Source organism: Callithrix jacchus, chromosome 3, assembly GCF_049354715.1.
Source record: "Callithrix jacchus isolate 240 chromosome 3, calJac240_pri, whole genome shotgun sequence".
NCBI classification, from domain to species: domain Eukaryota; kingdom Metazoa; phylum Chordata; class Mammalia; order Primates; family Cebidae; genus Callithrix; species Callithrix jacchus.
The window spans coordinates 190115172-190132547 of NC_133504.1; the positions used below are offsets into that span (position 1 = coordinate 190115172).

Here is a 17376-nt window from a genome sequence, read left to right on the forward strand (position 1 = left end):
GGCCGAGTGTTGAGACCAAGTGCACAAGGTACCGGAGGGCAGGGGACTCCACATCCATTCCCAACCCCCCGGCCTCTCCCTGGGCACAGGGAAAGCTGACACCCCAGCGCAAGGGGCCCACACCTGGGCGTGTCTGGGGCCTCAGGGGTACTCCTGGGGCTTTTTCTTCAATCCAGCTTTAGTGCAAAGACAACTCAGGTATTAGTGTAGAAAAGTCTGTACACTCCCAAGACACGTTTTATTTAGATGTGTTTATTACAATTCCAGTTGGGATGAGACGCTAACACGTGCTCCTTCCTGGTGCCAGGGTCTGCTCTGTGGTCTGCTCTGCACAGGGATGGTCAGCATTGCTTGGGTGCCACTTCATTCTCACTAGAGACCACGGTCAGGCAGCCCTACAACACACGGCGGCGGCCTCAGGCACATGGTGGACGCGATGGCTTCCCTTGCCTTATGTGCAACTTTTGCTGGGGGTGCTAGTTTATTTGTTTTTTTTAAAGATGGGGTTTCATCATGAAGGCCAGGCTGGTCTTGAACTCCTGACCTCAGGTGATCCACCCACCTCGGCCTCCCAAAGTGCTAGGATTACAGGCGTGAGCCACCACACCCAGCCAGGTGGGGGTGCTAATTTCAAGGCAGGCAAAAACCTGAACAATTTTCTCCTTATTTACTTCATGATGTGGCAGATGCTTAGCACACGTGTGTGGAAAATGCCCCAGGGAAGTGCTGCATTTGCCAGGGCTGAGGCGTGGATGTCACAGGCTCTCTGGCTGCCCCACTAAGCAGCAGCACGGGGAGAATCGGCTTCGCTCTGTGCCGTGAGATTCTCTCAACAGCAGCTTTTCCCCAGAACGTGAGAACCTGGGTTCCATCTCCAAGTATGGACACTGGGGCAGGTGCCCAGGGAGGAGCATTTCCTTGCAAGGCTGGCTTCACACCCAGGGTCAGGGAGTCCACACCTAACCCTCAGTTCTCAGAGGAAAGGGAGCCATGGGAAAGGCCGCTTGGAGATATTTGCCATCTAAGACTTACTTTTCTTTTTTTTTTTTTGAGATGGAGTCTCACTCTATCAACACACTCTGGTGTGCGGTGGTGCAATCTCAGCTTCCCGGGTTCAAGTGATTCCCCTGCCTCAGCCTCCCACGTAGCTGGGATCACAGGCACACACCCCCATGCCCGGCTAATTTATTATATTTAGTAGAGACGGTGTTTCACCTTGTTGGCCGGGATGGTCTTAATCTCCTGACCTCATGAATCCACCCGCCTTGGCCTCCCAAAGTGCTGGGGTTACAGGCGTGAGCCACCACCCCTGGCCTATGTAACCCTGAAAGAAAGCAGGATTAAAATGGGAGTGGCCGAGCTCAGAACAAACCCTCTGAGAACACACAGGGTGCAAACTGGGACGGCCCACGAATCTGAGGACACACTTCGCATGGAAAAAAGGCTTGTCTACATTTAAGCTATTTCAGAAAGTCTCTCCAAAGGATTCCATTTCTTTCTCCTTTTTTGAGACAGAGTCTTGCTCTGTTGCCCAGGCTGGAGTGCAGTGGCACAATCTCGGCTCACTGCAGCCTCCGCCTCCCAGGTTCAAACAATTCTCCTGCCTCCCAAGTAGCCGGGACCACAGACATGCACCACCACGCTGGATAATTTTGTATTTTTAGTTGAGACGGGGTTTCACCACGTTGATTAGGCTGGTCTCAAACTCCCGATCTCAGGTGATCCGCCTGCCTCAGCCTCCCAAAGTCCTGGGATTACAGGCATGAGCCACTGTGCCCAGCCAGGATTCCATTTTCAAAGGGAATCCACTTTCCCCATGCAGTGGGCAAAGGAGGCAGGAGCCTGGGAGGCAGAGTGAGGAGACACGCATGCGTGGGGGCCTGAGGAGGGGTCCACAAGATGCTCACTTCGGAGCCCAGCGTAAAGCGCTCTGTCGCCAACATGGGAACCTGTCTGTGACTGCCGGAAGGCAGCCCTGTTTTAAATCAGAACAGTCTTCAAGCCAGCAACAGCCCACATGGCGAGGATGCTCTCCTTGCCCTCCACCCAGCACCGCGTGGCTCCCAAACTGCATAAAACTGCTTGTAGGAGCCGTTGCAAACAGAAAAGTACCCTGTTTTTACGTTGGTAGCAAACAGTTTTTTCTTTTCACATACAAGTATATATATTAGTTTTTTAAGTGTCTTTACCCCTCTTCTGAAGAGTCTACAGAAGAAGCCTCTCTTCGGTCTGGAAACCGGGCTATGCATGTCGTCTTTTAGATCTAATGGCAAAGCTTCCTCACTTTCACTTTTGTTGATGTCTTTGAAACACCCAGATTCGATCATCTGCAAGCACAGAACAGGACAGGGAAGCCGCAGAGAGGCTTACGGGTCAGCTGGTGTCCCTGGTGCCAGCAGCTGCTGCCCAGCCCCATGCGGGGCCCCTCTCCTGGGTTCCTCCTACCCGCTTCCTGACCTCTTCTTGGAATAGTAACATGGTCTCCTCTCCCCCTGTCGCTGAGTGTACCCCCAAAGCAGGTAACTACCATGGGAACCCTGGCTGGCAACCAGTCCTGCTTAGGGAGCGGGGCTGAGGGTGGCAGACAAGCCCCTGTCAGACGCCAAATAGCTGCCTCCTGTGCACTTCCTGTCCCTGGGACCAGGGGCAGTTGCCATGCTTCTGGACAGCTGCTGATACGGTCCCTGGCTTGCCCATGGTCCATTCCCATGGTCAAAAGTCTCACAACTTTTTTTTTCTTGAGACGAAGTCTCACTCTGTTGCCCAGGCTGGAGTGCAGTGGCACAGTCTCAGCTCACTGCAACCTCCACCTCCCTGGTTCAACAGATTCTCCTGCCTCAGTCTCCTGAGTAGCTGGGACTACAGGCACGCGCCACCACGGCCAGCTAATTTGTGTATTTTTAGTAGAGATGGGTTTCACTCTGTTGGCCAGGCTGGTCAAACTCCTGACCTTGTGATCTGCCCACCTTGGCCTCCCAAAATGCTGGGATTATAGGCGTGAGCCACTGCACCCGGCTGTCTTATACAGTTGTATTTCACACACACACACACACACACACACACACACACACCACACTCTTTCTTGGTCATTGCTGGAACCAGAGGGAACTGCTATACTAGAAGGGCAGTACCTCATTCTGCCAGGGGATGGAGACACGCCCTGTGGCAAACTGAGCGTAGAACTCCTCGTCTGTGGTGTCCAGGTGGACCCCCTTCACCGTGGAGAACCGCTGGATATCCACGACGTCCTTACAGTAAACGGCATGCGGCTGTGCAGCAAGAACAGAGGGAGCGGAGGGAGCGGAGGGAGCGGAGGGAGCGGGGGGAAGGGGGGGAAGGGGGGAGGGGGGAGCGGGGGAGCGGGGGGAGGAGCGGAGGGAGCGGGGGGAGCGGGGAGAAGGGTTGGGGGGAGGGGGGAGGGGGAGCGGGGAGAAGGGTTGGGGAGGGGGGAGGGGGAGCGGGGGGAGCGGGGGGAGGAGCAGAGGGAGGGGGGGAGCGGGGAGAAGGGTTGGGGGGAGGGGGGAGGGGGGGAGCGGGGGGAGCGAGGGGGAGCGAGGGAAGGGCGGGAGGGGGGAGCAGAGGGAAGGGGGAGGGGGGAGCGGGGGAAGCGGAGGGAAGGGGGGAGCGGGGGGAGGAGCGGAGGGAGCGGGGGCAGCGGGGGGGAAGGGGGGGAGGGGGGAGCGGAGGGAGCGGGGGCAGCGGGGGGGAAGGGGGGAAGGGGGGAGGGGGGAGCGGGGGAAGGGGGGAGGAGCGGAGGGAGCGTGGGCAGCGGGGGGAAGGGGGGAGGGGGGAGTGGAGGGAGCAGGGGAAAGGGGGGAAGGGGGGGAGGGGGGAGCGGGGGAGCGGGGGGAGGAGCGGAGGGAGCGGGGGCAGCGGGGAGAAGGGTTGGGGGGAGGGGGGAGGGGGAGCGGGGGGAGGAGCAGAGGGAGGGGGGGTGCGGGGAGAAGGGTTGGGGGAGGGGGGGAGGGGGGGAGCGGGGGGAGCGAGGGGGAGCGAGGGAAGGGCGGGAGGGGGGAGCAGGGGGGGAGCGGAGGGAAGGGGGAGGGGGAGCGGGGGAAGCGGAGGGAAGCGGAGGCGGGGAGCAAGGGGAGTGGGGGGAGCGGAGGGAGCGGAGGGAGCGTCAGCCTCTGACTTTCTACCGCAATCCTCAGCCGCTCAGTTACAAAGAATGAAACGCCCACCGAACTGACACGCATCACCGCCACTCCTCTCTCCATTTCTTTGCCAGCGCCCCCCCTCACTTGAGGCATTTTCTAAGTGGGGGAGTGTGTCCTCTGAAGAGGTGGTTCCCAAGCTTTTAGTGTCAGCAATCCTGTGGTACGGTCTGTGCCAGGCCCCCGCCTGCTCTGGCGCTCTCTCCACCCGCCCCCTTCTCTCTTAGGCACATACACAGACACACCCTCGTCCTGAGCGCCATGCCCGTCTCTTTTCCGCAGTGGAAAATGGATTGCAGACAAAGCCCAGGGATGCAGGACAGGATGGAGAACACGTATTGGAAGATGCAGCGCAGAACCGGAGGTGTGGACAGTGACGGAGGCCACCAGCGGTGGGATCCCTTAGTGACAAATCTCCTCCCTGCCTCCCACACCCTGTGTGCTCCTGGCAAAGCACCTGCAGAAAGCCTGAGGAACAGTTTCCCACTTCCCGTCCTCCTCCGGGTTCACTGGGTGACCTCCAAGGCTGCGAGGGGCCTCCGCCCTCTGCTCAGCTCCCTGGCTCGGCAGGTCCTTCCTCTGGGACAGGAACCCAGCCTGCAGCTCCTATCCTGGCACTGCTGTCTTCAGGGGCAGGGGGTCAGGCAGGCAGGAGGTGCACCAAGGCCGGGCCCCTGCCTGCTTTCAGTACAGTTGCTTGCACTTTCAAGGCAAAGGAACAAAAAGTAGGAACTCGGCAGCTGTGGACCCTCATCTGCTCACGCCGGGACACCCGCAGTTCTGAGGACACTTTCCTACAGTGAGAGCTACGGTAAAGCAGTGATGTGCTGAAGGCCACGGTCAGCACTGCTCTTCATTCATTTACCCCTGCAAGGTGGGGAAGTGGAAGTGAACCAGCAGGCCCCGCCCTAGGGGATAGTCCACAGGAAGGCATCCCAACAACACGCTCACAAGGAAGCACTGTGACCACTTCAGGGTCCTCAGTATGGGGCCAGGCCACAGTCCCAGGACCTTATGAGAAGCAGGTGGGAACACACGTTCCAGATGAAGGCAGCAGGCCCTCACAGCGGTGGGAAACACACGAATGAGAGGGAAAGCCAGCCCTGAGACCAGAAAGGGGACACTAGTGATCAGGCACAGTGGCTCATGCCTGGAATCCCAGCATTTTGGGAAGTCAAGGCAGGAGAATCTCTTGGAATCAGGAGTTCAAAAGCAGCCTGGGCAACATAGGGAGACTCCCATCTCTAGAAAAAAATTAACAATTAGCTGGATGGCCTGTGGTCTCAGCCACCCAGGGGCTCCAGCAGCAGTGAGGCTAACGGTGACACCAGGCGGGGAGCCAGGGCCCAGTGAGTGGCCAGAGGACACTGGGGTGATGGGGGAGGGAAGAGCCAGGTAGGACAGGCACCATGAGCACAAGCCACTTGCTGATGTAGCTGCTGATTTTGGATCTGTCGTACAGCAAACAAAAAGCCCCTGCAGCCGGGCGCGTGGCTCACGCCTGTCATCTCAGCACGGTGGGAGGCCAAGGCAGAGGACCGCTTGAGGCCAGGAGTTCGAGACCAGCCTGGGCAACACAGTGACACCCTGTCTCTACTAAAATATAAAAAATTAGCCAGGCATGGCGTCGTGCCCCTGTAGTCCCAGCTACTCAGCAGGCTGAGGCACGAGAACTGCTTGAACCTGGAGGCAGAGGTTGCAGTGAGCCGAGATCACGCCACTGTACTCCAGCCTGAGTGACAGAGCAAGACTCTGTCTCAAAAAAAAAAGAAAGAAAGAAAGAAAAACTGTGCTGTATGGATCACCGTCCCTGGGGCCTGCTCGTCCTGGTAATGCACTTACATCAGGACGGAAAGGGGGCTCCAGCATGTTTGCCTCCAGACTCCTGAAGTTGATGTCCTTGAACACGGGGTGCTGCTTCACCCCAGCTGCTCCCTCGCCCCTGCAGCCCAGACGCTTGCTGGGATTCTTGGTGAGTAACTGCAAGAGGCAGAGATGGAATCCACTTAAGCCTCCGGGATAAAAATGAAACCCCAAACTCCCCTCCATAGTAATAAGCAAAGGGCTCGGGAGGGCAGAGAGCAGGCGCATCTACCACACTTCACTCATTAAACTATGTTTTGTTTCGCAAAGGAGTAGGGCTAAGGTTTTGCCTTTGAGCTACCAATAAATAAGGGGGTGTCTATGTTATTCCTTCAGTTAAAAAAATTAGTCATAAGCATTTGGGGATTTTCAAAAAGAAAACAGAAACTACCGCAAATTTCAGAAATACCACTAAGGACCTCAGATGAGGCAAACACTTAGCAAACCTAGTTCTAAAAATATATTCTTAATATTTTGCTATTCCAGTATATTCTTAAAATTACCAGAAAGCACCTCTTTAGAGAGAATTCCTTACATACATATTTACAGTCCTCACAAAGTGAAATAAGCCTTCCTCCACAATTATGACCAATCAGAAAAAGCCGAGCTGTGCCCAAAAGCAAAACATGGAAGACCTGGAGCCCAGAATGTGACCTAGAGCAGGGCTGGGGCCCACAGCCCACCTGCCACATGCACCAGCTGCCTGGTTCCATCAACAAGGCTTTGTCGGCACCGCCCTTTGGCACCACAGTGGCCGAGCTGAATAGCCGTAAGAGAGACCTGCAAAGTCTAAACACCATTTGCCATCTGGCCTTACAGAAAAGTCTGCTGACCTTGGCCAAACCAAAGTCCCAAAGACCAGAAAGCACTCCGGTCTGCGCCTGTCTCCCACCTCGCTCTCAGCTCCTTGCTGGGCTGTGCCTGCCCCACGGCTGTGTCTATGACACTCTCTGCCTGGCTGACTCCTGCTCGGTTCTTCAGGTTTCAGCTTCCTGGCCCCCATCCCTGCACTAGATTAGGCTCCACAACTTTCTTTGCTACAGCCTAAGGCCATCCTCTACCTCTCCTTGATGACAAGTATCACAACTGCTGAGAATGAGGCATTCGGATGCGCCGTTCTTGCCAGGCTCTCCTGCTAGACTCAAAGCTTCCTGAAGCTGGGGCTGTGTGACTCTTGCCCACTGTGGCACCCCAGCACCAAGCCAGAGCAGGTGCTCAGTGAGAGTTGCTCAGTGCATTTATTCTTTGCATGCTTTATTAATTTAAAACACATCTGAAGGTCGGGTGCGGTGTCTCACGCCTGTAATCCCAGCATTTTGGGAGGTTGAGGCGGGTGGATCACCTGAGGTCAGGAGATGGAGACCAGCCTGGCCAACATGGTGAAATCCTGTCTTTACTAAAAATACAAAACTTAGCCGGGCCTGGTGGCAGGCACCTGTAGTCCAAGCTGCTTGGGAGGCTGAGGCAGGAGAATCGCTTGAACCCAGGAGCAGATGCTACAGTAAGCTGAGATGGCGCCACTGCCCTCCAGCCTGGGCCAGATCTGTTTCTTGAGATTCTGTCTCCAAGAAAAAACAAGATAAATAAATAAAACAGATCTGAAAATTAAATGCAATGCAGATACCATCTCTGCATCTCAGAGACTCCATGGCCCATGGCTGAGCCTGCTGCCGGCATACTGCACTCCCACTGAGGGCCAGGAGTGTCTGAATGTGCGTGTCTCCCACAGATCTGTAAGCTGAAACTTCATCCCCAGCGCAATAGTATTGACAGGTGGGACCTTGCCGAGGGGATGAGGTCATGAAGGCTCTGCCCTCATGAATGGGATTCGTGCCATCAGAAATGAGGCCCCAGGGGGCTGCTTTGTCCTCTGCCCCATGGGGGTGCAGTGACAAGGCTCCATCTTTATTATTATATTTTTTAAATATAGACAATGTCTTGCGGTGTTACCCAGGCTGGTCTCGAGCTCCTTGGCTCCTCCCACTCCAGCCTCCCAGGGTGTTCAGATAATAGGTATGAACCACCACGTCCAGCCCATGCGCCATCTTTGAAGCAGAGAGCAGGCCTCACCAACAGCAAATCTGCAGGCATCCGACGTAGGACTTCCAGCCTCCTGACTGAGAAAGCACACTTCGGCTGTCTACACATTACTCAGTCTGAGGGATTCTGTCATCGCAGCCTGAAGGGACTAAGGCAGAAGGCCTGACCAGGCAGCGCAGAGCAGAGGAGAGAGCTGGTCCAAACGCGGGGCTCAAGTCCAGCTGCTGGCGTTCGCTGTGTGATGCCGTTACAACCCGTAGTTTCTCTCTTTTTTTTTTTTTGAGACGGAGTTTCACTCTTGTTACCCAGGCTGGAGTGCAATGGCGCGATCTCGGCTCACCGCAGCCTCCGCCTCCTGGGTTCAGGCAATTCTCCTGCCTCAGCCTCCTGAGTGGCTGGGATTACAGGCGCGCACCACCATGCCCAGCTAATTTTTTGTACTTTTAGTAGGGACAGGGTTTCGCCAAATTGGGCAGGCTGGTGTTGAACTTCTGGCCTCAAGTGCTCCTCCTGCCTCGGCCTCCCAAAGTGTTGGGATTACAGGCGTGAGCCACCGCGCCCGGCCAACAGCCCGTAGTTTCTTAAGAATGACTCGCTTCTCCTCTTAGTAATTATTGAGAATCATTTGCTACTAAACATTTTACTTGTATTATTTCATGTATCCTCCCAACGGTCCTACAAGGTAAAAGCTACTCTCATCTACATTTCATAAATGAGAAACGGAGGTGGGAGAGATGAGCCTGTAGTGGCAGCTGAGACTCCCCTGGGCCCAGCTTCAAAGCTAGCGCTTCTCACAGCAGCCCTCACTCAGACACCTCCTTTCCCGGCGCCTCCACCACCATGATCTCGCCCTGGAAGCCCCGAGCCCTGGTTTCCAGCCATTCATCTGGCTTTGTTTCTTCCCTCCCCCAGCCAGCAGAACAAGCATGCATTCTGCTCTTTCACTGCAGACATTGCTGTGTTTGCTTCACGTTGAACTGTGAGCTCCTGGGGCAGGCTCTGTTTCCAGTGCCTATGTAGCACTCTTGCAGCCCTGCCAGTGCCCTGGGGGTAGGGACACTCCATTATTCAACAGTCAGCTCTAAGCCGAGGGAGCCACGAGCCTGTAGCGCCTGTGGCTTCATATATGGAAACACATGAAGGGACATCACAGTCATTCCTCTCCAGCCACTGCCGGCCCACGCAAGTCACCCAGGCACAGCTGCTAGGAATGCCCATGCCCAGGCAGGGGCCGATGCCTGGCTGCTTGGTCCTGTGGCTTCCCTTCTCCAACCTCGCCTTCCACCCCCGCAGTGGCCCCCAGCCACTCTCTCCCGGGTCACACCCCAGACTCTTGGCCAGCAAGCGCTCCTTCAGCTCCACTCCAAGCAGCTTCCTCTCTAAGCGTCCCTCTAGTCTTTCTAACTCTGGTCTGGAGGTGCCTGGACTGCAAACTGTGGGCCAAGCTCTGCCCACCCTGTCGAACCTGCCGCTCCCTGTGCCCCTTTCCTCGTCCACTGGAACCAGCTTCCATGGCACATTCTGTCCTCTAGCCGCTCCTCTGCAGGCAGCCCGGCTCCCCGCCTCTCTCCAGCTGCTGGGCCACACCACAACTGAGCAAGTGCAGCTCCCTGCGGGCTCTGAGCCTGTGCCATCTGGGTGTGGGAGGAGCCCAGCACACAACCACAGTCACTCCCCTCCCTTCAGGTCCACGTGGGCCCTTGATGCTGTTGAGGAAGCCCCTGCTTTCCAGGGCTTCAAAGCTCTGCTCCCCTCACAGCCGCCTCCCACCTTCGCTGCCTGTTGGGCTGACTGACTGAGAAAAGGAAGCTCCATAAGAGACCCTTCTCAGCCCTGCTCACACCTCCCCAGATGTGCTGCGCTGGCCGGAGGAAGTCCCAGCGCGCTCCTGTGCACCGGCTGCCGTCCTCCCCGCCACTGCAAGGACTTGGCTCCAGAAAGTGCCCCCTTCCCTCTAGCCCATGTTGGAGTCAGCCTATAGTCTTTTCCACTACCTGCCTTCAGGATGCATCCTGAATCTGACAGTGGTCATCTTCCATCGCTTCTCACACCTGCTCTGCCACCACCGAGGTCTGTGTCACCTGTACTCTCACCGGAATGGCTGCAAAGTCCCCAACAGCCTCCCTCCTTCCTGTCCCTTCATTCTTTCCCAGCAGCCCAAGCCCAGCCCCTTCACATCACTCTTCTCCGAGCCCTGCGATGGCTTCATGGCCACCAGAGGACGCAACACTCAAGGCTCAACAATGACAGGTGACAGGTGGTTCGCACAGCCTGGGCTTCCTGCTCCGTCTGGTCCCCTCTAATCCCCTCCCGCTCTTGCCAGCCGCCCGCCACTGTGGCCTTGCTGTTGCAGACAACCTGTCTGCTCTGCCCAGCAGACGGCCCCCTTTGTTCCCCAGAGCCTGCCGCCCTCCAGAGTGCGGGTCCCCCCTGCCCAGCAGACGGCCCCCTTTGTTCCCCAGAGCCTGCCGCCCTCCAGAGTGCAGGTCCCCCCTGCCCTGCAGACGGCCCCCTTTGTTCCCCAGAGCCTGCTGCCCTCCAGAGTGCGGGTCCCCCACAGCCCACGCGTGTATGCACGTGTTCTGTTCCCTATCAATTCTTGCTGGGAGGGTGGGGACTTCTGCTTCACGTGCTGCTGTTTCCCCCAGTGCCTAGGACAGTGCCTGGAGCATACAAGATGCTCAATACATCTTGTTGAATGAACGTAAATGAAAAAAATGTGCTCAAAAAAACAATACTGGTTTAAACTAAGTAACAAAGAGCGTTTCCCTCACGGAGTGTCTGGGCAGCCAGGGATGGGAACACAGTCCAGTCCCAGAGGCAGACGGGCCCCAGTGGCTCCTTGTTCATTCTGGGACCATGGGCCAGGTCTCCACAGCCTGGGGCTCGTCTCGTTGCGGTGACTCGTGGGTGCCAGTGTCAGCCTCAGAGGCCCTTAGCACAATGAAGGTGCTGTCCGCCCAGCACCAGGCCCAGAGCCAGGCACACGGCAGGCCCTCAGGTCAGTGTCTCTGGGACTAGAATCCCTGGCAGGCGGCTAAACCCTTACCATCTCAAAACACATGAAAGATTAGTTTTATGTCTAACTTCAATGAAACAAGGCTCAGCTGTTTTCTGAAAACTGAATTAGCCTTGGTAACACTCTTCCCTTTCAATAGCATCGTTTGAGAAATTAAACCATGAATTTTACTCTGTTTTGCTCTAATTGAAACCCAATTAAGTAATTTCCAGATCGTATCTGAAGACTTTTATCACCAGCCCTTTTCGTCTGAACTGAGATGAAATCCCAGTGGCAGGAGCATGGGGAAGGAGGCAGGCAGGGCACGTGAGTCCTCCCTGCTCCAGGGCATGTGAGTCCTCCCTGCTGGGCCAGGAGGCAGGTCAACGTGAATGCTCCTGAGCACGTGAGTCCTCCCTGCTGGTCCAGGAGGGAGGTAGACCTGAGCCTCCTGAGCACGTGAGTCCTCCCTGCTGGGCCAGGAGGCAGGTAGATGTGAGTGCTCCAGGGCATGTGAGTCCTCCCTGCTGGGCCAGGAGGCAGGTCGACGTGAGTGCTCCTGAGCACGTGAGTCCTCCCTGCTGGGCCAGGAGGGAGGTGGACCTGAGCCTCCTGAGCACGTGAGTCCTCCCTGCTGGGCCAGGAGGCAGGTAGACGTGAGTGCTCCAGGGCATGTGAGTCCTCCCTGCTGGGCCAGGAGGCAGGTCGACCTGAGTGCTCCTGAGCACGTGAATCCTCTCTGCTGGGCCAGGAGGGAGGTGGACCTGAGCCTCCTGAACACGTGAGTCCTCCCTGCTGGGCCAGGAGATAGGTAGACTGAGTGCTCCTGAGCACACATGTCCTCCCTGTTGGGCTGCAGGGGCAGGGGCAGGGCCTGGGAGGTGGGTGGTCAGGGCTTGCTGAAGATGACAGACCAACTCCTTTTGATATTAACTGCCAGTGAAAACGACTAGAGGGGTGAGAAGTGAAATTTCCCAGCTCTACAGAGCCCGACCTACCATCCTGCAGATAGATCTGGCGTCTTCCGAAAACTTCTCGGAATACTCCTCAGTATCATTCTTGATTCTTTGATCGACCTCCTCCCGTCTGACTTTCTCCTTGAATTTTCTGAATGGAGAATGTCCCTGAATCATCTCATAGATCAGACAGCCAAGTCCCCACCAATCAGGACTAAATGTATAATTTTCATTACTGACAACTTCTGGTGCTGCGTAAGAAATACAGGAAATGTAAATTAAATTTGGATTTTAAATTTTCTTATAATTCCCAATAATGCAGGATACGTTCAATGTTTGTGACAACATGGACGAAACTTGAAAACATTACGTTAAGACCGGGTGTGGTGGCTCACGCCTGTAATCCCAGCACTTTATGAGGCTGAGGCGGGCAGATGACCTGAGATCAGGAGTTTGAGACCAGCCTGGCCAACATGGTGAAATCCCGTCTCTACTAAAAATACAAAAGTTAGCCAGTGTGGTGGCAGGCACCTGCAATCCCAGCTACTCAGGAGGCTGAGGCAGAAGAATCGCTTGAGCCTGGGAGGTGGAGGTTACAATGAGCCAAGATCGTGCCACTGCACTCCAGCCTGGGTGACGGAGTGAGACTCCATCTCAAAAACAGCAATAACAAAACCAAAAACAAACCATTATGTAGGTCAAACAAGCTAGACACAAAGAGCCCAACATTGTATCATTCGGCTGGGCGCGTGGCTCACGCCAGTAATCCAGCACTTTGGAGGCCAAGGCAGTTGGATTACCTGAGGCAAGGCGTTCGAGACGAGCCTGGCCAACATGGCGAAACCCTGTATCTACTAAAAATACAAAAGTTAGCTGGGTGTGCTGGCACGTGCCTGTGAAGAACCACTTGAATCTGGGAGGCAGAGGTTGCAAAGAGCCGCAACCACGCCTCTGCACTGCAGCCTGGGTGACAGAGCGAGACTCGTCTCAAAAACAAAACAAAACAAAACCCAAAAAACAAAAAAACACAAATACTGCCAGGCGTGGAGACTCACGCCTGTAATCCCAGCACTTTGGGAGGCTGAGGCGGACGGATCACCTGAGGTTAGGAGTTCAAAACCAGCCAGATCAACATGGTGAAACCTCGTCTCTACTAAAAATACAAAATTACCCAGGTGTGGTGGCAGGCACCTGTAATTCCAGCAACTGAGAAGGCCGAGGCAGGAGAACTAATTGAACCCAGGAGGCGGAGGTTGCAGTAAGCCGAAATCACGCCATCGCACTCCAGCCTGGGCAACAAGAGTGAAACTCCATCTCAAAGAAAACCCCGTGAATATTGTATGATTCTATTTATATGAAACGGAATAGACACTCCCACAAAGAAAGTAAACAGGAGCTGTCAGAGTTGGGGATGGGAGGTAAAGATGGGGCGGGACCGTCCACAGACACGGGGTTTCTTTGTTGGGGTGATAGAAAATGCTCTGAAATCAGACAGGGGAGATGGCTGCACAACTCTGTGAATATAATACAATCAACTGTATCATACTCTTCAAACTGGTGGCCTTTTTTTTCTTTTTCTTTTTTTTAAAGACAGGGTTTCACCATGTTGGTCAGGCTGGTCTTGAACTCCCGACCTCAGGTAATCCGCCTGCTTTGGCCTCCAAAATGCTTGGATTACAAGCGTGAGCCACCACGCCCAGCCAAACTGGTGGCCTTTATATGAACTATGTCCCAATAAAGCTGGCATTTGTAAACATTTGTATAACCCATCCAGGATGAGCTGACTGCCACACAGTAACATTCACCAGGGAAATGGTGCTCTAGGGAAGCCTCCGCCTCCTGAAGGCGCTCCCTCCAGACACACAGAGCCAAGCCCAGAGCGCCCCAAGTGTCGTGTTTTGCCATCTATCCTCGGTCAGTGAAAAACCCGAGAAGCCACGACAGCAGAAAGCCACAAGACCTCGGGGTCTTCCTGCACGACCCTCCGAGGCCCTCAGAGGCCACCCTGGGGTTGGCTGGCACTGCCCCGGAACTTTGGACTAAGAGCAGGGTGACTTCCTGAGGCTCCGGGAGGCCACTATGCACAGGGGAGGACACTGGCAGAGTGAGGAGACCTGCAGTGTCATCCCAATTCTGCCCTCACTTCGCTGAGTGACCTCAGGACTCACAGCCTCTCTGGGCCTTGCCCCTCATCTGGAAGAAGGCAAGGGCAGCCTGGAGGATCCCCAGCAGCCTCAACAGTCTGACAGGTTAGAGTCAAAACACCACTGTGCCGCCTACTAGAGTGTTCAATCCGAGGCCCTGGTCCATTCAGGTGGGATTTCTCTGCGTTCTGAGGCACTCAGGTACCCAGGTAGAAAGGACAAGGACGAACCCATGTAGCCGACCGTTCCAACTCTTCCTCGAACCACCTGCCCTTCCGGGATCTCCAGGGCCAAACCGAGGTCTGAAATCCGGATGTGTCCTGCGTGTTCAAATATGTTATTACACATGTCTAAAGTGGCGCAGAGGAAGTAAGGCCACTTTAACAACCATTAAAATGGAAAAAGGGCCCTCAAAGACCGCGAACGGAAATAACAGCATTTCATCCTCTGGAACACTAAATGTAAATCTACATTTAATGTTTTCACGATCAGTCAAATTCCATGCAGCTCATTCGGTTTCACTATCAGCAGGAAAATTGGGTTTCTGCCCGGCTATTGACTGGAAAGCCCTCTCATCACAGACAACCACCAGACGAGACAGGAACACCGGATTTATTGTTTTATGTCATAACTTCCAGGCACATAAACAGAAATGTAATGGGTAAGATGCCAACTATAAAACTGTAAATAAACACTTGCTGTCAGAGTACCAGTGCTCCATGTACGGACAGCCACACATGGATGATAGGAGTTTTTTCTTGAGAAGGAATGAAAATAGAGTCGGGGAATAATAAAGAAAACTAAGGTACTCGGGGACTATATTACATGTCTGTGCCTTGGATGTAGGAGGATTTAAACATGTGTTGAATTCCTATGGAAACAGCAAGTTAGTCCCGGCATGGTGGCTCACGGCTGTAATTCTCAAACTTTGGGAGGCCAAGGTGGGAGGATTGCTTGAGTACCAGATTTTGAGACCAGCCTGGGAAACATCTTTTTCAACAACAAAAAAAAAAGATGTTTTTTGGTAGAGACAGAGTCTTGTCATGTTTTGATGGCACATGCCTATGGTCCCAGCTACTCTGGAGGCTGAGGCAGGAGGATCGCCTGAGCCCAGAAGGTGGAGGCTGGGATGAATCGCGATGATGCCACTGCAGGGCAAGAGTGAGAAGCTGCCTCAAGAAAAGTTTTAAAGAACATACGAAATGACAGAAAACATTCTGTGGAGTGTTTAGAAACATAAGCCCACCCTGGAAGTGGGCACCATCTTCAACGCACTCACCACGTACCCTCAGCTTCTAATATAGTACACTGGTCTACAGGGCGTGCTCAGTAAATACTTATTGGTGAAACAAATGAGTCACCAATAAATATTTGCTGAAACCTAAAAATATGCAACATGCCCTCCAAAGCACTGAACTCATTTTCAAACGGTCTACGTGATGCTTTAGACAGGAAAGCCAGCCTCTGACCCAGCTGCATGCATGTGAGGGACCACACCCTGCCCTTGCTGCATGCCCACCCTGGGAAGCAGGAGAGCAAAGGGGTGACGGGTACAGATCCTGCAGCCGGGTGGCATGGGTCTGAGTCCAGGCTGGTCTCGAACTCCTGACCTCAGGTGATCCACCCACCTTGCCCTCCCAAAATACTGGGATTACAGGCATGAGCCACTGTGCCCAGCCTCTGAGTGACTTTAAATTAATTTGAGTGAACCTTACCTTAGAACCAAAGAAATTTTGCTAATGACCAAAAGAACTAAAAATAAATCTTTTACTGTTTTTTGTTTGTTTGTTTTTTGGGATGGAGTCTCACCGTATCACCCAGGCTGGACCCAGGCTGCAGTGCAGTGGCGTGACCTCGGCTCTTTGCAACCTCTGCCTCCCAGGTTCAAGCAGTTCTCCTGCCTCAGCCTCCTGAGTAGCTGGGATGACAGGTGCATCACCATGCCTGGCTAATTTTTATATTTTTAGTAGAGACGGGGTTTCACCATGTTGGCCGGGTTGGTATCAAACTCTCGACCTCAAGTGATCCACCTGCCACGGCCTCCCAAAGTGCTGGAATTATAGGCATGAGCCACCACACCCAGGCTACAAGGTTTTTTTTAATTAGCCAGATATGGTGGCTCATGCCTGTACTCCCAGCTACTCGGGAGGCTGAAGCAGGAGGATCACTAGAGTCCCGGAGGTCAAAACTGCAGTGAGGGATGATTGCACCATAACAATTAAAATATGCTTAATCGCTGCGGGATGTGGTGGTGCATACCTGAAACTCCAGCTACTCAGGAGGCGGAGGCAGGAGGGTCACTTAGGCCCAGGAGTTGGAGGTTGTAATTGTGCCACAGTCGCACCCGTGAGTAGCCACCGCACCCAGCCTGGGCAGCACAGAGAGACCCTGACCCTAAAAACAATTAAAAAAAAAAAAAAAAAAGGAAACTATGGTCATCAGCATCAGAGGACTGTGGTTCCCAAGAGAAGAGACAGTAAACTGGCCCAGCACCCATCCTGGCGTCCCACCCAGGAGTGGCCTTCAGATGGTGGCGCAGGAGGGGAACCTGGGCAGAGCAGGGGTCTTGCTAAGTTAGCCAGGCAGAGGTTAGCACTGGGGAAAGATAGCTCAGCTCAAATGTGTGGGGAAAAGTTCCAAAGAAGAGGGAGTTACACAGAAAAATCTACTAAAAACACAGTAAGGGCCAGGTGTGGTGGCTCAAGCCTGTAATCCCAGCACTTTGGGAGGCCGAGGCGGGTGGATCACGAGGTCAATAGATCGAGACCATCCTGGTCAACATGATGAAACCCCGTCTCTACTAAAAATACAAAAAATTAGCTGGGCATGGTGGCGCGTGCCTGTAATCCCAGCTTCTCAGGAGGCTGAGGCAGGAGAATTGCCTGAACCCAGGAGGCAGAGGTTGCGGTGAGCCAAGATCACGACATTGCACTCCAGCCTGGGTAACAAGAGCGAAACTCCGTCTCAAAAAAAAAAAAAAAAAAAAACCAGTAAAAGGTTATCAGCGTGACAGGTTATCAGCGTGCTCCCCCGCCTTGTTTTTACCCCTAATAGTTTCTCGTGCTTCTCCCTTTATGTTTGTTTCTGAGCTAGCGCGCGCACACACACACACACGCACACACACGCACAGACTCGCACACACACGCACACACGCACACACACACGCACAGACACGCACACACACACGCACACACACGCACACACGCACAGACTCGCACGCA

General features: G+C 54.4%; 1 protein-coding gene across 14 annotated transcripts in view; it reads right to left on the minus strand.

The window, feature by feature from the left end:
- Window positions 1–219: 219 nt before the first annotated feature.
- The window catches only part of GRK4 (G protein-coupled receptor kinase 4), a 61183-nt gene continuing 44026 nt past the window's right edge, over window positions 220–17376 (minus strand). For 5 of the 14 annotated variants that reach the window (XM_054253544.2, XM_054253541.2, XM_078367691.1 and 2 more), the window contains 7 exons: window positions 14386–14475; window positions 12054–12262; window positions 5997–6134; window positions 3132–3269; window positions 2190–2327; window positions 1216–1324; window positions 220–395 (listed from right to left, as the gene is read on the minus strand). In XM_054253544.2, coding sequence (XP_054109519.1) covers window positions 1235–1324; window positions 2190–2327; window positions 3132–3269; window positions 5997–6134; window positions 12054–12262; window positions 14386–14475 — 803 coding nt within the window. In that variant the 3' untranslated portion in view covers window positions 220–395; window positions 1216–1234. Of the gene's footprint in view, window positions 396–1215; window positions 1325–2189; window positions 2328–3131; window positions 3270–4707; window positions 4857–5996; window positions 6135–12053; window positions 12263–14385; window positions 14476–17376 lie in introns of those variants that run through there. The other 9 variants (XM_078367697.1, XM_078367698.1, XM_078367687.1 and 6 more) reach the window with 8 other exon arrangements.